At 36.2% G+C, this 24573-nt stretch overlaps 1 protein-coding gene across 3 annotated transcripts in view; it reads right to left on the bottom strand.

Moving 5' to 3' along the window:
* The window catches only part of pclo.S (piccolo presynaptic cytomatrix protein S homeolog), a 148715-nt gene that overhangs the window by 108329 nt on the left and 15813 nt on the right, over positions 1 to 24573 (bottom strand). For all 3 annotated transcript variants that reach the window (XM_041588475.1, XM_041588477.1, XM_041588476.1), the window contains exon 3: positions 13551 to 14924. In XM_041588475.1, the coding sequence (XP_041444409.1) occupies positions 13551 to 14924 (1374 nt within the window). The remainder of the gene's footprint in view (positions 1 to 13550; positions 14925 to 24573) is intronic.

Below are 24573 nucleotides of genomic sequence, written 5' to 3'. Positions count from 1 at the left end.
GCAGAAAAGGGATCCATGTAGTGAGAGATATTTGAATTTTTCACAGTACTAATGCAGTCACTGCATAGCTTTCCCTACTACAGGTTACACAATGCTCCAGGCCTACAGCTCCTCATAACCTTGCATTTTGGCAGAGCAATAGAGTGAGGCAGTGCATCAAGAGGTGCTAGAACTTATAATAGGCTTGGAGTGCCTGAGCTCACTGATTCTTACTACATTTATAATGTATTCTTGTATTTATACCCACTTTGTTTTATTGTATATTGTGCTTGGCCTGTCAGTATTTTCTATATCTTACTACTCATGGTGCATTGTCCATTGCTCTCTATGTATGTATTGGGTGTGTCAGTGCCCTCTGATTCTTACTATATAATGTTCTTTACAGTGCTTGTGGTGCCTTCTCTATATTATGTTCTTGGGAGATCAGTACCTACTGCTCCTTTCTATGTCTTTTGAGTACCTCACAGTCTCTGCATGTAATGTACATTAGGTGCCAGAATATTTTTCCCCATAATGTGCTTGTAGTGCAGCATTCACAGCTCTCAGTTAAAATTGTACATGTGGTGTTAATACCCCCTGCCTGCAGTGCCAGACATTAAGCAATATTTGCCCACACTACTATGGTTTGATTTTCCTGAAAATTCAGTGAAAGCACACGGGAGAGTGGGTGGAGTCCAAAGGGAGTGGCCAAAAGGGGTGTGTCTACGCACACCGCTTATGTTCTTCTAATTCTTGGTCCCCCTGCCAAAACCATCTTCTGCTGCCTATGGTTTGCAGTTTGCATTTACTCAAAGGATCCTGAGTGTATAAGTAGAGGCTCAACTATGAGAGCTGCATTTCTGATGCACATTTACTATAAGGCTGAACATTAACCTTAGATATTGGTGCAATTAGTGAATGTATCATGGTGGAATATAAATCATATCCACTCAGGATCATTCTTTCACATTCCAGCTAAATCTGCATAGGTTTTAGTAGATGGAAATTTCATTTTTCATTCGTTGTTTATAATTAAATCCAAGTACAAAAGAGTAATTAGTCAATAAGTAAATTGTTAAGAAAGGCAAAACGTGGCTATATTTGTAGTAAGCTGGCTCAGTCAACCATGAATTCTGCCAGAGAGAATGTACAAGGCAACATAAAACTGCTCAAATTATCATTATATTACTGGTAACACACACACATAAAGTAACAACATATTACGCAGTTCTGTTTTAATGACTATCACAAAGTTCAGGATTGTTCCCAAGGCAAAAATTCTGACTTTATTATAATACTTTTGACAACATTTCTAATGTGTCAATTCCTGATGAAGATGAAGGAATGTGTTATGGAAACACATATTACATAACACTGAATTCATCAAAAAGAAATACATATGTCTATAATTCATTTGTTTTCTTGTCTTTGTATTATGTAGAACATAAAGAAGCTGGATGATAAGGAACTCGGGGGGAAAACAGGGGGGAGCTCCACGAAAAAAAAACATATATGGCAATCTTGCAGTACTAGGATTTTTATTCCCTAACACTAATACTAGCTTTATTTTGTTAACTACAGTTATATGACCACCCCTTTAAGTACATTTGGACCATGTGCTTGAACACCCAGGCCCACATCTGAACTCTTCACATTAAGGTTAAGCATTGAATTTTTCTCTAATTTAATTTTTCTGTGAACTCTATGGTGCAAATGTGATTTTCTTAAAACTAATGCTCATTAGAACCAATAAGTTTAAATATCAGCTATTTTCCTTTTTAATTAAGTTAATTAGAGATAATGAAATACTGTACTTCAGTCCTGAAAATTTCAGGAAGTACAGAGAGCTCTAATCAACTTAACACCTTTTTCTCTGTGTCAGCTGTCAGGCCTCATGTCTAAATGCTTAATACCTTTTTTTTTTTTTTACTTGTTAATTGCTTGTCATAGAAATGTCAGTTGGTTACATATAAATAGGAAGGTTGACAGCCATAAAATGTAATCAACAACAAAACTGTTCAGGCTGTTTTGTGATGAACAGCTGTATCAAAATATAGAAGTACTTTACCAGTGGTGAGTATATTATGTTCTCTACCAAATTCACAGAATGGCCAAAATGACTTTTCAATTTTCATTGAGTAGATGCCTGTTGGATTCATAAACTGCTCTATTTGAAGTATTAGTTAGTGTTCTCAAGTACCCCACAACAATAGCTGTGTAGGGGCTGAGTAGAGAATGACTACCTGCTTGCACTACTGGCCCCTGCCCCTCTGACCAACAAGGGCAGTAAATGGTGAGAACAGGAGGTCCCCTGAAAAACATTAATATTTAGCCATCACCATGTAGCCATTAACTATTTTCCCAAGAGGCCAGGGATACCTCTTCTTGACCAGTTTATATAATACATAGGGGCTTAGCAACATCATCAGTTAGAGTTTAGACACTGTGCTTAGTGATGTTACTTGTGTCACAACTCTGAAATGTGTGTATTATTAAATTTATTTTATTATTTGTGTATTAGGTTTATTTTATAAGAGAAGTGAAAACTTTAAAAATACAGTAATATTTGTGTACACACAAAACTTTATTAATAAATGAACTAGTGCCCGTTCCAACTTTTGTGTAGAACAAGCTTGCGCTGATAAACTTCACAAAAGTATAGGGCTCACAGGCACAAGTGCACTGAAATTCACACCTGCCTTGAGGCTGTTTTACTTCATGGTTATTTTAGTGTCCTACATCAATACACACAACTGACTGGTGACTAGTAAACCACATGCTAAATCTGTATGGGAAAAAATATTGCATTGTATGAAAAAAAGTTATCTATTTTGCATTTTGTACTTGCATTTGAAAACAAGTTCTTTTAAAATATAAATATACTTTTATATATATATGGATATGGTTTACTTTATTTTATCATGCCCTCTTTTAATTTCTATCTGCTATAGAAGTCCCCCTAAACAACATTGGGACTGAATTGTGGTTAAACTCCACAGAGTGCAGTAAACATAGCCAGTGAGACCACCTCAGTTATACAAGTAAGAGATCTGTTATCCAGAAACCCTTTATTCAGAAAGTTCTGAATTACAGAAAGGCTTTCTCCAATAGACTCCATGTTATGCAAATAATCCAATGTTTTAAAAATAATTCTCTTTTTCTCGGTTAATACAACTTTACCTTGTACTTGATCCGAAATAATAATCCTTATTGGAAGCAAAACCAGTCTATTTAGTTTATTTAATGTTTACATGATTTTATAGTAGACTTAAGGTTTGAAGATCCAAATTACAAAAAGATCAATTGTCTGAAAAAAACTAGGTCCAGAGAATTCTGGATAACATATCTCATAATGTATTTTATTCCTTTTCTGTTTAAGGATCCAAGTTCAATTTTGTTAATGGGTCTCTCAGTATAAAGTATTTGTAGCAGAGCACATGTAGAATAACTTAATTCAGTCTGTATTCTGTATACTTCTGATTTTATGTAAACCTATAGAAGCTATAAAATATTGTTTCATCCATAACTCTATAAAATAGTATAAAAACATGTTTACTAGAGAACAGAAAGAAAAAAGCAACCACCATACAGTTTTGCACAATTATGTAACAAACACACATACTTTTTCTACATAAGGTGAAGTTACACTGAACACACAGAAAAAGCAGCCAGTGGGTGACAATGTATAAGGGCTGAACTCCACGGTGTGTTTAAGTCGGATGTGCAGAGGAGAATGGAACTGAATGTGAAATTGCGTGTACAAACTGCATGTATCTGACTGTCGGATGATCAAACGATTAAATCCTTCGAATCGAACGATTTTCCTTCGATCAAAAAAAGCAAGGAAAGCTTATGGGGACCTTCCCCATAGGCCAGGGGTAGGCAACCTGAGGCTCTGGAGCCTCATGCGGCTCTTCATCCTACTTGCTGCAGCTCAGGTCGGCTATACAGCCCTCGCACCTGCTGGCGGCTGCTTGATTGTGTGACCGGGGTAAGCTAACGGTTAGCTAACTGCAGTCGCACACTCAGGAAGCCGCCACCAGGTGCGAGGGTTGTATAGACATCCCAGGAGTGACAGGCAAGACCGAGCCGCAGAAAGATAATTCATCATGGTCCTTACCACGGTCACAAACTCAAGACAAGAGAAGGAAGATCAGCATTGAACTTCAGAAACAGAATTTACATTAAACAGATGAGAACACTAGCATTTAATAAGGCTATTTAGTGTTTGATTTATTTCAAATTTCAAGTCTGTTTTAAAAATCTGTTTTATGTTTTGCGGCTCTAGACTATTTTTCTTTAGTGGAAGAGGGGGCAAAATGGCTCTTTTGATAGTAAAGGTTGCTGACCCCTGCCATAGGCTAACATTTGTGCTCGGTGGGTTTTAGGTGGCGAAGTAGGTGGTCAAATTTTTTTTTAAAGAGACAGTACTTCGACTATCGAATAGTCGAATGATTTTTACGATTCAAAGTCGTAGTCGAAGGTCGAAGTAGCCAATTCGATGGTCGAAGTAGCCAAAAAAAAAACTTCGAAATTTGAAGTATTTTTTATTTTAATCCTTCATTCGAGCTTAGTAAATGTGCCCATATATATATATATATATATATCAATCAAACTGTATATTAGCTATTAGCTATTTTGTATGTGGGGTGCAACTATGAGTGAAAGCACACAGCTCTTTTTAATGCCGTATGTTAGACGATGCATTGGTCAGACATACTAAAGCACAGCAAAGCATATAACTAATAGGTCATCTTTTTTATATAAATCACTTGTGGCCAGATTAATGGTATCAGTTCTATAGTTTTAGTTAGTACATACAAATTATAGCCTGGCAGCCAGCTCCTATGGATGCAGAACAACCTGCAATCAATCCTGGGAAGAATTTCATGACTGTACATTACTGCAAAGTAAAAACCTTGTGAGCAAAGAAATGACAAATTATCAAATAGCCAGTATACTGCTTCCATTTTTTCCTTATAATTATATGCTTATTCTTAAACTGCAAAAAACTGCAAAAATATTTCTCTGCACTGAGCTCATATTTTCCAAATGTGGGATCTTTCTGTAATGTGAAGTTGAAATTTAAACATTAAAAAATACAAAATATTCCTTTCCTTTCTTTAGTGATTTATTGTGGTTGTTGATACAATAATCCATCTCATACTTAATGCCATTTATTTTGGAACCACTGACAATCTGTATCTTAATAGAAAACTGGATGTATTATTTCTACATATCATTATACAAATCAAGCTAAAGTACCACTTATTTCTGGAAAACACAATAAAAAAATTGTTTTGTCATCACAGTGGATTTACACTAGTTTAGTTAAAATGGAGTAGTAGGTAAGAAAATCATTCAAAAATAAAGAAAGGGGCTCTAAATCATTCTGGTAAAACATCATTCTGGTATTTTTGAGCTTTCTGGGTAACTGATTTACAGTATATGTTGTAATTAGTAGCTTTTTTTAGTTAGCAGCTTTTTAAATTAGCGTTTTATTTTTACTTCTGTTATTACAAAAATAATAACAACTTTTCCTTAAATATAAGATACACTGTATGTGGTGATCATTTAGTAGTAACAAATGTTCTGACTTATATTAGTACCGTCAGTATTCATAGTACAACTGCACGTTATTATTCCTGCTTGACAGTTGTAGTTATTACAAAGTTCACTTTCTTTTACAATATAACAGCTGACACTTTCTTTACTCCAATCAATAGCAGGCTGACTGAAGGAGAATGGCAAAAAAAAATGACTACAACTTCAGTTATCAGCTAAATTTGAAATCAGTATGCACTCTGTTATAATTATAAAACCAATTAATCAGACAATACTGCAGTAGAATAAAGCAGTTGACTAAGCTAAGTGATTGAGCAAAAGCAATCTCAAGGTCAGCAATTTACAAGCAGAACTTAGCCAGTCCACTTAATTGATAGCATGGTTACAGATAAGGTATGGGACCTGTTATCCAGGATGCTCGGGACCTGGGGTTTTCCAGATAACGGATCTTTCTGTAATTTGGGTCTTGGTGCCTTAAGTCTACTAGAAATTCATTTAAACATTAAATAAAGCCGATAGGCTGGTTTTGCTTCCAATAAGGATTAATTATATCTTAGTTGGGATCAAGTACAAGCTACTGTTTTATTATTACAGGGAAAAAGGAAATAATTTTAAAAAATTTGGATTATTTGGATAAAATGGAGTCTATGGGAGACAGCTATTCCATAATTCTGAGCTTTCTGGATATCGGGTTTCCGGATAAGGGATCCTATACCTGTATATGGAAATACAGTATGTTCATCACCCTGATATAGTTGCAAACTTATTGAAAACAGTAAATAATAATATTGACCCTGACAGGCCAGTAAGATATTCCCATTAATTTCCTTTTTCCAGGGGTAGGAACCATTATCTCCAACACTTCTCCACCCATACATAATAGTTTAGAAATGTCAGGGAAGATACACATCCTTTGATGAGTGTCTCAATAAATACTGTATGAGTGCCCCACAAGAATTTTTATCTTTGCAAGTAGTGATGGGAAAATTTCTCCCATTTTGCGTCACCGAAAAATTCACGAATGCCCGCGTCAAGGTGGTGCTAGCATTAAAGTCAATGGGTGTCCGAATAGTGTTGATACTCGCTGATTTTGAAGCAAGACACTTTCAGACACACGTCAAAAAAAATTTGAAACTGGCAAATTTTAGCGGGAGAATCGCGTATTTATTCACCGGCGGTGAAACGCGGAAATTCACAGCGAATTAGTGCCAGGCCAATTTATTCGCCCATCACTATTTGCAAGGCATGTGCAGAGGTGAAAAGAGGCTTTTATTCTACCACACACTTTTTGAGTACACTTTACATGGGGAGGCCCATTTACTAAGGGTCGAATATCGAGGGTTAATTAACCCTTGATAGTCAACCAACGTAAAATCCTTCCACTTCGAATATTGAAGTCAAGGATTTACCGCAAATAGTTTGATCGAACGATCGAAGGAAAAATTGAACGATTTGAAGGATTTTAATTCATCGATCTAACGATTTTCCTTCGATCAGAAATTGCTTAGAAAGCTTATGGGAAGGTCCCCATAGGCTAACATTGGTGCTCGGTTTTAAGTGGCGAAGTAGGTAGACAAAGTTTTTTTTAAAGAGACAGTACTTCGACTATCGAATGGTCGAATAGTCAACCGATTTTTAGTTCGAACCGATCGATTCATAGTCGAAGGTCGAAGTAGCCTATTCGATGGTCGAAGTACCCCAAAAAAAGCTTTGAAATTCGACGTTTTTTTACTTCGAATCCTTCACTCGAGCTTAGTAAAAGTGCCCCTCAGTGTTGTAAGATACCATAAATTACATCTAACCCCTATTTATTAGGAGTCAGACTTCAGTGTGTGTATTATATGCTATACAATTGTGGCCCTATATATATATATATATATATATATATATATATATATATATATATATATATATATATATATATATATATATATATATATATATATATATATATATATATATATATATATATATATATAGATATAGATATAGATACATATATATATATATTTATTTAGTTATAGTAAAAATACATGCTGCAATTACAATCTTTTTAGCAATTTCATGACACAGTAATCCCTACAGGACAAAAATATATGTAATAAATAGGCTTTTTTTTTCAATGCCTTACAAATCTTTATACTTTAAAACAATTTCACCTTCTAATAAAGCGTGGTTTGGCCCTGAACTGCAGAAAACTGAAGGAATGTGTAACAATATGTGAACATTTTGCCATAAATGCATGGGGATTTAGAGTTTAAGAACCATAGTCTGCATGTGGAAAGGATAATATAGAAAGATTAACATTTGCTGTATGATTATCATAGAATTAGTGCAGCTCAGAGCAGCTCTAATCTCAAAAGATGGATACTCAAAAAATTCAAAGTAATTTATAACAAAGAGCCTTAAGAGGATGGTTATAACATTAAATATGTGCCCATATCTGTATTTGAGATACTGTATGCAGCACAAAAACAGTAATATTCTAAAATATTTTAAAAAGAGACACACGGTATGTGGTGCAGGGTATATGTTTATGAACACTGGTATATTGCAACTGCCTTGGAAAAATATAAAAAAAAGAGAACCAGAAGAGTCCAGACATTAATTGGGGTTAAACATGGGACTATAAATGGGAGACTGAGGCTATGCCTCACCACCCTGATTTGACTCCCCCCTTATGAAATGCCACCAGACTTCTTAAGCTCCCCATAGACGCGACGATTCTTATTGCCGAACGACCGATTTTAGGGAAGTCCGACCAATCCTTCAAAGTTATCGTGCGGTTAGTGGGATTCGAAGGATCGTACATCTTATATTATTGTGGGTCCTGAAAAGAAGACTAATAAAAACAAGCCATATTTATTCTGATTTTAGATGCCCTTCTAAAGCAAGACATTTAGAAGAGCATAAAATACTGATACTCTACACAAGAGGTGACATTTTGTGATTAAAGGGGATGTTTGCCCAGGCATATACATACTGTATTTAAGGCTTTTCTCCTTTAGATGGTAAAGATCAGAAGGCTGTTTCCCAGTTAGATAAACATTGTTTGAATGTGAATTCCGTATCTTGAAAATAACAGCACTATGATATATTGAAAAAGTGATTTATTGTGCCAACAAACAGGCAACATTTTGGGCCTATTCAAGGCTTGATAAAGGGCTGGATTAGACCCGAAACATCGCCTATTTAATGGCAAAATCCATCACTTTTTAAGTGCATCAGAGTGCTGCTGCTTTAATAACACATAATTCACATTTTAGCAATGTTTATTTAGCTATCTGATAGAATTCTCTATTTAACTAAGCGTGACGGTACAACAAGTGCCTTTCTTTCAATGCCAAAATTACAATGCATTTTTTTCAAATAAATATTCGGAAAATTATCAATGCTTAAATTTAGCTAGAAGACAATATGTAGTCACAACAGAAAATGTGTTTTACAGCATACAAATCTTCATTATTTAGTATCACACATCTTATCTGAATAGTTTTAAGAGGCAAAGAAATTAGTCCAGCACCCACTGTTTAGGATAAAACGGCCTTTATTGGACCAAGGGCATTACAGCAACGTTTCAGACCAAATGGTCTTTTATCAAAAAAAAAAAAAGACCATTTGGTCTGAAATGTTGCTGTAATGCCCTTGGTCCAATAAAGGCCGTTTTATCCTAAACAGTGGGTGCTAGACTAATTTCTTTTCCAGTATTGCCAGTGGAAAGTGGCCATTGGAGGACGTGCACCCAGCCAAAGAAGGGAGTTGAAGTTGTGCTGACTACTAATCTGCCATAGTTTTAAAAAGGAATACAACATTACCTTACCAATTCTCTACTGGCCAGAAAGAAAATTGCTTCTTTTTTATAACACAGTCTATCCCTATTATCTTCAGTTTTGACTATTTTTGGTGGATATATATGTGTGAATATTACAAGCAGCCTTTTTGTGTAATGATACTTGCATTTTGACATAGTTGTTGTTCCCAAGACCCAGTATTTAATGGATTTCATTTTATTTTACTTAAATGCACCTTTTTGGAGCTACCGAAGCCCAAATGTTTTAGCCTGGCACCTTAAGGAGTGGTTTGGTGCAGATGTGCTGGAAATCTTTATGTGATAGACACTAAAATACATACTCATACTGTACATGTGTATTTCAATATGTGTAAATGGTTAATTTCTTGTTATATGTGATCTACTGTAAAAGCTAATTATTCACAGCCAAGTAAACAATGGTTAAATTAAATATAATTATAATTACTTTATTTACCTTAATACAATATTAATAAAAATTCAGTAATTATTCCTCTTTCTGTATGTATGGAATCTGACTCAAGCCATATGAACACAAATAGCGATAACACACTGTGATGCCATCTGAAACAAATGTCACTGCAGGCCTGGAATGGAAAGCTACCATGTGTAATAGAAAGGGAAATATTGATTGAAAGATGCCGTTAGGTAATGATTACTTAATTGCTTTAACCTTTCCATGGTTGTCATCATTAGATGACAGCTACCAGGAGGGAGGTGGATAACATAAAAATGCAGAATTATTTGAGAAGTTGGCTTATCTGCACCTAATTATATACTGTTGTGACACAGAGCCACAACATTGTAACTTTCTGCATACTCTTTTAATGATTTGTGATGGAGTACAACATACAGTGTTACAAAATTTAAATATATAACATTAAAGGGGTGGTTCACCTTTAAGTTAACTTTTAGTATGTTATAGCATGGCTAATTCTAAGCAACTTATCATTTGTAGCTTTTGAATGAATTACCTTCTTCTTCTGGATCTTTCCAGCTTTCAAATTGGGGTCACTGACCCCATCTAAAAAACAAATGCTCTGTAAGCCTACTTATTTGTTGTTATTACTGATTTGTATTACTCATCTTTCTATATATATTCCTACTACTGAACTAAAAACACTGTAATACTGTAATACATTATAAAATGTAGCTAGAAGTAAGCTAAGATTGCTCCTGCCATGATGCAAGTTAAAAAATTGCAGGAGTGCCCCTTAGGTTACCAGGGACAGCATAAAGATGTTCCTGGCACCTTAAATAATTCTGGTTTTAAACTGTAAATTCAGCTCTTGTAGTGTGGTCCTCCGAGCCCTTGTAGGAGGCTGTGGAAAGACTGCCCCAGGGCAGTGAGGAAGGGTAGAATTGCCTTTGAGGCTAATATAAGGCTCAGCTGTATGTAGTACAGACCTTCTATTTATAAACAAGCCCTGAGGCTTAAGGTGCACCTAATTTAAAAACATATTAAAGACAAGGTTTACAAAGAGAATCATGAGTATGATTGTTGACTCACTTACAACTCATCACATTACATTGCTGGTATTATCTATGGCTTAAGTGTGGGATATTGCAAATGATCACAACCTGCTGTGTAACCTTGCAGTAAAAAATGGAGTAAGAGGTCACAGCAATATCAAACAGCAAGCCATCACTCAACAATGTAGGTAGAAAGGCAGAACTACTTCCAGCTGTTGTACAGAGGTATTTATTTCACAAGATAGCCTGGTCATATCAAGCTGAATCATCGGGGAGCAATATTAGATGTACTTCAATGACATTTCACTTGGTTAAACACGTCAATGCAATTATCATGTGTTTCTAAAAGAGCAATCATGAATCTAACTGAATGGCAAGTCATTACAATTCTACTATTCCAACAAATAGTTTAATTGAATCAGACTCATTCTGTCACTGGAGTCCTTCTCCTCTGCTCTTCATCTGTCAATTACAGTACATTTCCTGCAGAGACTATATTCAGTGTTGTATTATTATACTTATTCCCACTTACGGACCAGCTACTATATATATATATATATATATATATATATATATATATATATATATATATATATATATATATATATATATATATATATATATATATATATATATATATATATATATATATATATATACTATACTATATGTTGTAGCCACTTCTCCATAACGTACTTTATGTGTAACTTGCGCACACTATGAAAATTTTAGCCACAGCATGAGGGAACAGTTGCATAAATGTGCTTAACTTATTATAACTATGATGGGGTTTTTTTTTCTATGTAATCAGATATTGATCCTGTGTTAGCCATTCATAACCCAATTGCCATTTGGAGAGGACATGCCATGAAAAGACTGCCTTCACTATATAGGTAGCCTTTCAATACAGTTCCTTTTTGTGCACAGTAATGTGTCAATGATTAAGTTTAATAACTGTAAGCTGGTAAAGGGTAGTAGTAATCATAATTTTTTATAAAGGGTAGTAATAATAATGCAGATGACAAATACCTAATGTGTTTGGCATTCAAGGTTTAAATGTAAGATTTCCACGTTGCCTTTCTTAATGGCGAAACTCCTAAGCATGGCCCATAGTTGTGACTTTTATTCACTTTCAGACACATGGTAAGTTTTTGCAACTACTGAGTTGAACTGGAGTTCTAAAAAAACTTTAAGCTGAAATGTTGGGAGGTAATTCCAAGTACCATGGTTATTAGGCAATTCTCCTGATTTCAAACACCATGTACTATATCCACCTCAAACTTGTCTATTTTGCAGTAATGTTGTCAAGTCCAAAAATCCGATTTACATTATCTAATACATTTTCAAAACTGGGGAAATTTGTAGCTGGGCAGCAACCAAAAGCAAACAATCAGTGGTCAGCATTGTTCAGACAACTGTAGCCTAAATAATGAAAGAAGAGGTCTGGTTGCCATTGATTACTACTTAGTTAAAAAATATACACTGGGCATAGATATTATATCACTATATTACAAAAATCTTAACCAAAGGCTTTGGATTGCATTTCAAATTTTCTTTCCAGTAATGGTTATCTAGATTTACAGCTCAATAACGCACATCTGACGTCACACATAATGAGCAATTCACAGCACATTTTCATTATACGCATGCCAGTGACCAGACATGGCTGCATGCACCGGGAGCTTCCGCTGTTGGGTACGTAACGCTGGCCGGGGCATTTAAAAAAAAAAAAAAAAAAACTTCTGTTATCCCCAACCAAAATGTGGGCTCTAATAGCCCGCACCTTTGGTTCGGGATAGCATTTTTACCAAACAGGTGCCGTTTAACCTTTCTGAGAAGTTTGTATCTATCTTATGAGTATGACAGACTCCGAAAGGATGTGTTGGACACATTTTGGCAATACGGGCCAGGTGCACCATATGTGGTAATGCTGTCCAAAAATAAAACATTAAGTATTGTAGTACATTCAATTGCCCACTAACCTAACTTGTTATTTCAGAATTTTTCGGTATCAAACATTCCTCGTAGCACTTATAAATGGTATAGCACTTATATCGGATCCTTGATAACTAGCAAATGTATATCTCTGCAACCATCCTATCTAATGGAACATATTGCAGAATGGTACAATATAAATAGAAATTTTAGTTAGATATACTGTACCTGTGATGCTGTGAATATTATACACAAATTTCATATAGTTTTTTGTTAATGTTCCTTTAAATAGAACCCTTTTTACAATGAGTAGTGGATGTTACAAATAAGAATTTAGATCCCCATGAATCAATAAAAAAAAATCAATAGTTCCTTGTAATTAGCACTATGACCTGAACAAAGAGGTTTGTTCATATTAGTCTTGCATTTATCACTACATTTTTTCTCCTTATATCGATCGACTGCATCAGTCCCATTATATTAAGATGTTTTAAGAGCTTTGTTGAGTTCTATATTAGCTTTGTCTGGAAATGTAATTTAATAATTTAGCTGAGTACTGTCCATCTTACATGAATACTAAATTTTATTTTGTTCAACAGTAATAAATAGATTTTTTCAACAGAGTAATAAGGGTTAATAATTCACATTTTTAGTAAAGAATCAGTTTGATTCACATAATGAAAAAAATCACTTTATTGATCAAACCTTGAAATAAATGGCATCTTAAATCTTCCCTGAACAGCTTGTCTGTATAATTACAAATGGATGGGATCAGTCATGCATATCTTACCTCTGTTAAATGCGGTGTTGGGTTAAATCCACAAAAATTACACACTGTTTTCTTGCATTCTGTACAGGCATTAAAGTTGGGAGGATCTTTACAGCCAACATTTAATTCTGCCTGACATATGGGGCATAATATTTTTGGCCCAGATATTTTTTCAGTCTTTTCCACCAAAACTTCTTTTTTTGTTGTAACATCAGGGATCTTAGCATCAGCTTGTTTTAGAATTGTCTGTTCTTTATCTTTTGCTAACAATGTGATGCTTGGTTCTCGTGGTTTTTCAGCTGGGACTGGTTTTGTTTCTTTTGTAACCGTTGTAATTTTTGGTGATTGTGGTGCAGGAACACTCTCTTTACTTGTTTTATTAATATTGGGTGCTTGTTGGGATGGAGGTGGTTTAGAAGTTGATGCTTGACTAGGTTGTGGATGAGTACCTGGTTGTGCTGCTGTAGACATAAAACTAGAAGCTTGGCTAAAAATAGATGCCCCAAATCCAAAGAGTTTCCCAGTAACAGTATCTTGTGGTGTAGTCGGCTGTGGTTTAGGGGTTTCTGTGACACTTCCCAGATTAAGACTAAAACGCCTTTGTTGATCTTGCGATTTCTGTGGTTGTGTTGTAGGTTGTGTCTTTGTTTGTGGAATTACAGGTTTGTGTGTTGGACTTGGTTTGGGGCTTACCTCCACTACTGGCTCCTTCTGAACTTGCTTTCCATCAAGTTTAGGATTTACCTTGGCTGGACTCTTTTTAGGAACTTCTTGTGTTTTCAAAGCTTCTGATTTTTGCATTGGTTTAGATTCTGAAGATGGCAACATCTGTGGTTTGTCTTCTTTAACGGAATGATATATAGGCAAGTTATCACTTTTTTTTGTTTTTTCTTCAGTAGGGTGTATATCCATAACTGGCTTGGCTATAGCAACTATTTTAGAATCCACATCTTTATGCTCTGTTGATACAGGGGTTTTTGTTGACAAAGAATCTGACTTTTCCTTAAGAGAGGTTTTACCAGGGTCTGGCTCCTTTGATTCTACCTGCTGTTTCTTTTTACTTACTAAAGTCTCTGTTTTGTCTGACATTGTTTTTGAAATAACTTTTCCTTTTGGTTCACCTGGTGGTTTATTTAAGGGTAAAGTTGGTGATTCTGTAACAGAGAGTTGTTTTGTTATTAATGGTGGCTTTTTAGTTGACTGTGTCACAGTCTCATTTGGCACAGGCACAACTTCCTTTTTTTGCAAGGTAGTTGGCTCAGATACTGATTTTTTTTGTGGTGATGCAGGCATAGGCATTTGTTTTATTGGTTGTTGTGTTGGTGGTGCTGGAACTGGAGTTGCATCCATGGCAAGTGCTCGCTTCATCTGACAGTTTAAACAAAGCCACTCTATCTGAAAGAGTAAAAATAAAGTATATGAATATTATTTTTAAACAGCATTTTACATAAATATATATTAAGTATGTGTATGCAAAATGTACTTTGCGTACAAATACTGAGAAATGTGAGGGTGAGAGCAAAGTCTTCAGTGGTATTAAATAGAACATCATAAGGACTTAGAGATGCGATTATTACTCAATTAATTGTGCATACAATGAACCAGGTAGGATATAAAAAGAACAATGTAATAGTAATTCCTACAAACTATATACAAACTACAAGAAGTACATCTCATAGAAAATAAATTGTCAGCTAAAGGTGTGTTTTTTTTTTACAAAAATTATTAACATTTTTGGGTGTATTGTATCTGCGAAGATTTGTGCTTGCCAATGCACCCAGTTAAAATGTTTAGATGTGCCTGCTGTGTTAGAACTGCCTCTACCATGTTCTAACCATCAGCTCAATGAGAAAAAAATAATTTGCACACATAAATTTAAATTAACCTTCCCAGGGCCCCTACAACTCTTGGTTTACCAGTATCTGCAAAGTATGCTTTGATCTGTTGTCATTTGTTTCTGTGCAAAGAGCACAATATTACTCATCGGTTTTACAATTAAGTACAAACTAAATAAGTTTAAGAAGAGCGACTTGTATAAACCACTTACTGTATATCTTAAAAAACATACAGAAAAAAAGAACAGTTAAGCATTGACTACAATTAAATGGATTTTATTTAATAGCAACATTACTGTTATAGTCAAATAGAAAGGGAACATTTAAGACCACACGTGCAGCGATCAAAGTGCAACTGCCATGTTTTTTTTTACATAATACATATTTTCACCCAGAATTACAGTTCTCCTTTATTCATTCCTTTTATTCTCTTTTATCTTTAAGGCACTGAGGATTTGTTTGTTTTATAGCAAAGTTAGCTCTCCTTACAAGACAGTTAAACATAGTAACGAGACCACAGTCCTCAGTGTTCTTCCTTTCTCCCACGTGTGTTGTCCCAGGGCTTAGAACAACGCAGCCAGTTTCTTCGGGACAACTCCACCTCTATACTATTTTCTAATTTCTAACTTTTATTCATGAATTGCTGACGCTTTATTTTTAATTGTTTGATACCATGAACTCACTTTAAAATTATAACTACAGCACTAGCACCTTATTTAATTCATGTAAGAACCATGAACTTTTAGATTATTCATCATTTGTGTGTAGATAGATTTAATTGCGGGTCACATCACCTAATTTGAAGCACTTGAGCACCTTAATCTTTTTAATTATTTATATATAACACAATCGATTGAAATACCATTAATTGTATGTTGGTGCTAAATTGATTGAGAACTAAGCATATGTTTATAATAGCACTAAACACTTATATAATTAGCTCTCAATTAATTTTAGTAAGGTAGTGTGGGGTTTTACTGCTTTTTCTTGTTTTTAGTACCAGAATTACAGTGTCAGGCCAGTATTTGTGTAAAGGTCACAGAGGCCAGGCCTAGGGTTACAGAAATGTAGGTGCTGAATTCCATCCAGCTGCATCACAATAGGTTCAGAAGCACTGGAAACATGCAGGATTTGCTAGCTCTTTAAATCTCCCATGTGCCAATCCCTATACATACAGAAGTAACATAGAAAGTTAGGTTCTAAAAATACACATATCGATCAACCTTTTTACTTTTTTTAACCTGCCTAACTGTTAGTTGATCCAAAGGAAGGCAATAAACCCCATCTGAAGCCTCTCCAATTTGCCTCAGAGGGGGAAAAAAATCCTTCCTGACTCCAAAATGACAATTGCACTAGTCCCTGGTTCAACTTGTACTATGAGCTATCTTCCATAACCCTGTATTCACTCACTTGCTAAAAAGCTATCCAACCCCTTTTTAATCTAATGTATCAGCCTGTACAACTAATTCAGTGAGAAAATTCCACAATCTTTACAGCTCTCACTGTAAAAAACCCCTCCCGAATATTAGGTGTAATCTATTTTCTTCTAATGGGTGACCTCATGTCAGCTGGAATAACCTACTGGTAAATAAAGCATTAGAATATTATATGACCCCCATATATATTTATACATATTTATCATATGACCCCTTAAGCGCCTCATCTCCAGCGTGAACAGCACAATTTGGCCAGTCTTTCCCATACCGAAGATATACCATACCATTTACCAGCTTAGTTACCCTTCTCTGTACCCTCTCTAATACAATAATGTCCTGTTTAAGCACTGGAGACCAAAATTGTACTGCATATTTCAGATGGGACCCTATCAGTGCTCTAAAGTGTAAAAATAACCCCTCCTCCCTTGAATCAATGCCCCTTTTAATACAGCTCAAGACCTTATTTTCCCTTGATGCTGCTGACTGGCATTGCTTGCTACAGCCAAGTTTATCATCTACAAGGCCTCCAAATTCCTTTTCCATAATGGATTTGCCTAGTGCAGTCCCATTAAGGTTATAAGTGGCTTGGATATTTTTACATCCCAGGTGCATGACTTTACATTTATCAACATTGAATCTCATTTGCCACTTAGCTGCCCAGATTGCCAGTTTGTCAAGATCCTGTTGCAAGGATGCCACATCCTGGATGGAATTAATTGGGCTGGATAATTTTGTGTCATATGCAAACACTGATACATTACTTACAATACCCTCCCCTAAGTCATTAATGAACAAGTTAAATAAAAATGAACCCAATACCGAGCCTTGAGGGACCCCACTAAGAACTTTACTCCAAGTAGAGAATGTACCATTAACAACCACCCTCTGTACCTGATCCTGTAGCCAGTTTCCTATCCACGTGCAAACGACTTCATTAAGCCCAACAGACCTTAGTTTAGAAAGCAACCATTTGTGGGGCGTGGTATGAAACGCTTTGGCAAAATCCAAATAGATCACATCTACTGCCCCCCCCACTGTCCAGCATCTTACTTAACTAATGATAAAAAGCAATCAAATTTGTCTGACATGACCTATCCTTTATAAAGCCATGCTGATTGCAGCTCACAATGCCATTCACTAGGACAAAATGTTGAATGTGATCCCTTAGCAAGCCTTCAAATAATTTGCCCACCACAGATATCAAATTTACTGGCCTATAATTTGGTAGGTATTACTTATATTCCAACCCTGGTTTATGAATACAGATCATTATTTATCTGTTTTATCTTTATTCAAGTTTATATCATTATATATGCAGCTACCTCATGGCACTGCCATACAGTATATATTCCTGCCTAGGCATCTAAGTCTTATTCTTATATGGATACCTTTCTTCCTTTATGCAGTGATACATGCTACTGTCTACTGTGTTTAATATATGTTATGCTATGCTATATTATACAGTTTCAGTAAGCACTGTCATTTTCTGTCTTTCCCAGTTTTACATCTTCCCGTTTGTTAATAAAACTGAAGCTCAATAACCTGGGTCAGTGGATTAATGAAGGAAGGAGTTTAGCTGCATGTCAAGCTACACACTACCCAGGGTAACACGTAGTGAGGACAGAACAAAATGCATCTGATGCAACTGCAGACGATACGTCAAAATTGAAGTTGAACTTTTACTTGGATGTTCTGCTTTTTAAAAATGAGCACAGCTGTGCAGTGGAGATATGAATTGGTAAAATGTGCCTTGCATATATATTACTTCAATAAGCCTGGCTTGTTTAGCCACTTGCATCACTTGCTGGACACAGACAATTATACAAATGTTACACTGATTGCATTTGCATGTGAATTACTAATAAAACTATAGAAGAAAAACCAAAGCTGATTTTGAGTCTGGGCTCAGCAGAACAGACCGGTGCTGTACAACAAAACATTGCTGCAGAGAAATAGGAGAGAAACTGAAAATGACATGGATATACGATATACAGATTAACTTGTTTACTTCCACAGTACAGGAACTGTACTTCCTGGTCAGCCTTTAGCAAGAAAACAAGAACGCTAGTCACATGGCAGAAGATAGTAGTGAATTACAGTTGCCGGGAAACACAACAAAGGTGCAGATGGCTCGCTGCAGTTGACCTCTTTTGCAATGCAATATCAATATATAATTTACTCAAGTATTTAACATCCCTGTTCAATTTAGAAAGGAATATTTTGTCTTACAACAATCACAATGACTGTAAAATAATGTTTTAAACACATCTATGGTGCTGTTTTTCTTAGTGTTTTGTAATTAAACATATGCTACTCAGCATTTGGAATATGCACGGTACAGGTATCTAGAATGCTTGGGACCTGGGGTTTTCCAGATGAGGCGTGTTCCATGTGCAAAAATGCAGGTTAGGACAATGACCAGGTAGATAAAGCAGCCATCACAATCAACATTTTCTAATGGCAATTTTTCCATGACCAACAAAACATCCAGTTGTTGACTCTACTAGGTTCATTTAGACTATCATATCACAAGGCACAATCAAATCTACCTGTCAGGGGTAATTCTGTGCCCCTTACTGCCTGAGACAGCTCCTGTAATGCTGCCCCCCTTGCGCAGGAGTGGGTCCAGGGGGGGCCAAATCATTAGTGCAGAGAGTGCAATTGCTAGAAGGAGCCGAATCTCTGGTTAAATTACTGGAAATGTGGCTCTTAAAGTTACAAGGAGAAGCTTTTTGCCGGCACTGGTAACTTAGGGGCTGCTGCTGCCTGAGGCGAGTTTCTCAACTAGCTCCCATCAGAAATTATACTCTGGTCTTGGCAAGACCCAGTATGCAAAGTCGCGGTGCACATCGGCGGGGGTAGGGGGCCATGAGACAGCAGCCCCAGTGGGCCCCTCAGTCCGACCCTGGATTTAATTAATTGTGTTTGTCCTGTCTTAACGTCTTAAATCTAGTGAGTAGGTATTCTCTACAGAGAGGTTTCTTGTTACCTTTATTAGTGATGTTACCATACTGACATGGTGATTGTGTTTCTGCACTTTTACACTGAGTACATATTTGAATAGTCTGCTCCAGGAGATTCCTTGTTTGCACTTTCCCCACAGAATATATTTTACAACCTATGTGTTAGTCCTGCAGGGTGGACACATTTGTTGGAAGATTCAAATATCACATATCTATACCACAAATACAGCACTGATTGGACTTTTCTGCTTCTAAATGAATCATTCATAGTCTCATAAATAGAATTATTTAATGCTTTAGCTATTTTTCTTTCTTAAAGTTCATTTTTATATCTTTTTTAGGCCCCCATCACTTCTTATTCTGAGATGTAAGTGATGGAACAGAACAGATAACCTAATGCCCAACTAAGGGACAGGATATCAGTAGTGATGGGCGAATTTGCGGCGAATTTGCGCGATTCGACACAGGCGAATAGATTCGCAAAATGGCTGCAAAAATGGATGCCGGCGCATTTTCACCAAAAAAACGGACGCCGGCGTCAAAAAAAAAAAAAAATTTTGCAGTTTTCCTCACGAAATTTGCAAATTTTTGGCGAAGAGAAACGGCGCAAATTCACCCATCACTAGATATCAGTTTGATTCTGTGATATCACATGTTTCACTGCATCTAGTGGCGCTGTTGCCATGAGCCAAGTTGTGAAATGTGCCTCAGGCATCAGCACCCTGCTGCTAAACCTGTGGCTGGATGTACTTTTTATTTGGAATTGTGACTCATGTCAGTAGCAATATCACTGGTCCTTACAATCAGTCAGACAACTATATGCACATACTTCCCTTATGTCTCAATTTAGGTAGCGCAGTTCTGATTTACAGACTTCTAAGAAAATTATGGGGTGATCTGGGTTGTGGTTGGGTGTAACCAGCACAATCAGATGATCCCATACACATACTGTATATATATATCTCTAGTGACACTTTATTTTATGTGGCTATGGCAACTACGGTAATCGTGTTTAGCAGCAGTGGATTGCAACTATTCTTGCTTGCTATTCGTGTTCCATGGTAAGGCAGATGGGAACCTTCACTAAGGACATGTCAAATACAGATAGAGTGAGTAAAGATGATTGGGTTGTAGACAGGAACATATTCTTTCTCCCTGATCTGTGCTCAGCCAGTCCTGCAAGCTCTATACTGTAAGAAAATAAAGCAGTTATTGTATCTGGCTCACATTCTTTGCATTCTAATTTTATAGGCCAACAGGTCCACTTGGCTGCAGATTCCAGAAACAAGGAGATGGGAGAGAAATGATCATGCCAATTTCCTTGTTTCATAAACATCAAGTACGAATTAAATAACTTCCTTTTATTCTGCCAATACCATAGATCTAAAAAAAAAAAAAAAACAGTGGGGGCCTAGAATATATATTTACATTCTTTGCCATCTACTTAATGCAGCTTGTTGATTGAAATCAAAAACATTAAGCTCTCCAGAACCATATAGTAATGACTAATGAGGAGTCTGAGAGTGCGAAAAAATAAAACCTAACTTGAAAGACAAACAAAATATAATGTAAGCATGCACTCTAACAGAAGTAAACAAACAAAAAAATACTCATAACCAAAGACAAAAATGGCTGATCTTTTAAATGAAAGCTGGCATCAAACAATCGGACACAGTATCCTCCAAATAACACCCAAACATGTAAATTATTTATCACATAAAGAGCTTGCCAAGAGATACTGTAAATCTAACAGTACAAAACATGACAACATTGCGTACTACAGAGCAAAGTTGAGGTAGAAAAATGCATTTGTCTTGTCTGTCGTCTCCTGTTTCTATACTTTTATTTAGACTTGCACTGATCAATAAACTGTGTTGTCTAATTATACAATTATCAAAAGGAGTTTATTGAGATAGCAGAAAGCAGAGACTACTAAACACACTTTCTTCTGCTCTCAGTGCATCTCAGTTACACTGTTTCCATTTACAGCTGCAATGTGAAATTGCATATAGTCACATGGAGAGATAGTTTTACATTTACTCAAAAGAGCTATTATGCCAGCTACACCTTGCTTAATTTACAGTCACGTAGGAAAAAAACAAATGCCATATTTACTGTTATTTGGAAATGTGTTCCCTGTAAACACATTTTATGTTAAAATCGAAATAACTACTTGAACTTACTGACCAACACAGGTTCAGCCGCATTATAACAGTAATAATAAAAGCCTTCAGAGTTTGCCATAGAAGCTTGCCATTTTGGATTATTAGCTGATCTTTTGAGTGTCATTGACACTGCACATGGACAGTGTGTTCTGGGCAGAGGATGAGAACTTAATGGGGGCATCTTCAGCGGCACAGATCTGCACTACTAATGGGTGTGGCCATCTTGGGCAAATACACAACGTAAGGTATAACATTTATCAACCCTTCTATACAAAGATTTCAATGAGTTGTGTAACACAATTGACATCACTAAGCACCAAATAAGGATGTGTAGATGGCGGAGCTCATCCTCATGTAGTAATGTCTCCTAGTTAGTTAGTCGCGAGTTTGGCTACTTCAATCTGAAACTTGCTTCACATCAGTGTTACCCGCAGCTGGCCAACATGTCTAACGGAGTCGATGCCATTAATATCAATGAGGCTTTATTGAAACACACAACGTGACAAATGGTGGCAGTGGGTGTACAGATAAACTAACGTGTTTCGTGCCTACAAACTCTGAGGAAGTGCCGCGTTTGTAGGCATAAAACACATTCGTTTATCTGTACACCCACTGCCACCGCTTGTCACGTGTTTCAATAAAGCCACATTGATATTAATAGCAGCAACTTTGTTGGATATGTTGGTCAGCGCCAGCTGCAGGTAAACACTGATGTGCATCGCTAAGCATTTTTTAAGTTTCATGTGTATCCCCAAAAAATATAAATGTGTTCATGCTGCATTATTTTTAACCGCAACTTAACAGCTTTCCTTTGCAACTGAAATAACCAGTTAGCTGAGTATATAACAATGTCAACTGTATTTGACTAGCAAAGCATAAGCTGTATGTTTTCTGTTTTTCTGTCATTATCAATGTTTTGATAAAGGGCTTTCTATTTTTCTGAAATACAATCAAAATATTTTTTTTCTTTTCCCAAGCCAAAACAGAGTCAACTTATACCAGTCCAAGACAGAGCACCTATGCTATTCTGTGTATTGTAATCTGGAGGTCTAATATACTGCTTTCAGATGATAAGATTCAATCATTAATGATCTGCAGAACAAACTCAGAAGTATACAACCCTTTCAAATGTCAAGTTACACACAGTTATGCATGTGAGCTTTTCAATCAATGGATTCTGTTGTCAGAATAAAATTATTGTACAGTCTACATGTCTAAAAACAAGGTAAGGTGTAGTGTATTTTTTGAAAAAGTTCTAGTCCTTTGTGCTTGTATGAAGAAAGTACTTCTTAGTGCTCATTTGACAGTCCCTATGGGTTTTTTTCCAACATAGAAGGCCCATATTGCTTTATGGCATGGATTCTAGATATACATTAAATATTACTGAAAGATTGTTAAATGAAAAAGCAGAATCCATAACCTGGGTATCGCATGGGTGCTCCTAACTAAATGGAGGACCTTAATGGGGGCTCAACCTAAAACAGTTTTGGATAAGCCACATTAAGGATATTCTTCTTTTGGTTACAGTCTGGACACACAATTATCCTTCTAGAGAGGAGGCTCCATAAGAAAGGCTACAGTTCTTCTACAGCACAGCCTTACCCACCTACAGGGGTTGCCTGGCATAAACTCTCTCCACTCACACACCCACTCACTGACTCACATAACTTTAATTTCTAAGAGGCAATAACAGAAATATAGAACTAAATGATGCAGTGATAGCCATATAATAAACCCCTAAACATATCTCCCATTTTGATTCTATAATTTGCCCCATACTTTAGTAGAGCTTGCATAGGATTATTCCTGAGGTAACATTTTTTTAACAATGGGCAATGGGTTTGCATTTATAACTATTTATTTTTAATGGATTTAAAAAAAAAAAGATGACCTGATTTTACTTTGTAAAGAGTAGGCTATGCTATAGTTGCTAACACAAGGCTTTAATCTTCTGTTCTCCCAGTGAGGTGTCAAAGCAGATATAGAGACAGAGTCAGGGTCAGACTGGGCTGGAAGGAAAAAACCTGGTGGGCCCTGCCCTAAAATCTTGCCCTCCCCCATCACTACCCTCTTGCCTTCCCTCCCTTGATCCTTCCCTCCCTCAATTCAGACCCCAAGCATTCTAGATAATAAATGCTAATACTATATTCCCTTTCAGGACCAGTCTAACAGATTGGTAGTTTATCTCAACCAAGTGTATCCTTCTCATTCCCCTGCTTATATACAGAAGATGAAGTTCTCCTCCAAGAAGGAAATTAAAATGTAATTCTAAGCAAAGTACCAGTATAAATTAATTAAAAATGGATGTAAACTTAATTGTAGATGCAGATTAGCAATTGTTCCCTGGGTCTTTAAATCAGCTTTGATCAGCTGGTTTACAATTTCGCTTCAGAAGTCAGTGCCAGTTCAATATTTCTTCAACTATGCAGAAAATAGTTTTAGAGGGGACCTTTAAATCAATTGGGGTTAAGTTTACACAGGTGCAGTATAGGAACCAGCATTTACAGCTTACCTGTTTAAAAGCAAACATCTTATTGATCGCTATGGGTTATTGCACCTGGGCAAACCTTTATTATATATGGTGGAAAAAGTTTGCATCATTTGAGTACAGTTCTTTATACTGCACCTTACCTTCTATGGCACAA

This window comes from Xenopus laevis, chromosome 3S (genome assembly GCF_017654675.1).
Source record: "Xenopus laevis strain J_2021 chromosome 3S, Xenopus_laevis_v10.1, whole genome shotgun sequence".
In the NCBI taxonomy this organism is placed as follows: domain Eukaryota; kingdom Metazoa; phylum Chordata; class Amphibia; order Anura; family Pipidae; genus Xenopus; species Xenopus laevis.
Note: the sequence above shows the minus strand (reverse complement) of the source record. Positions and strands in the feature narration are given on the sequence as shown.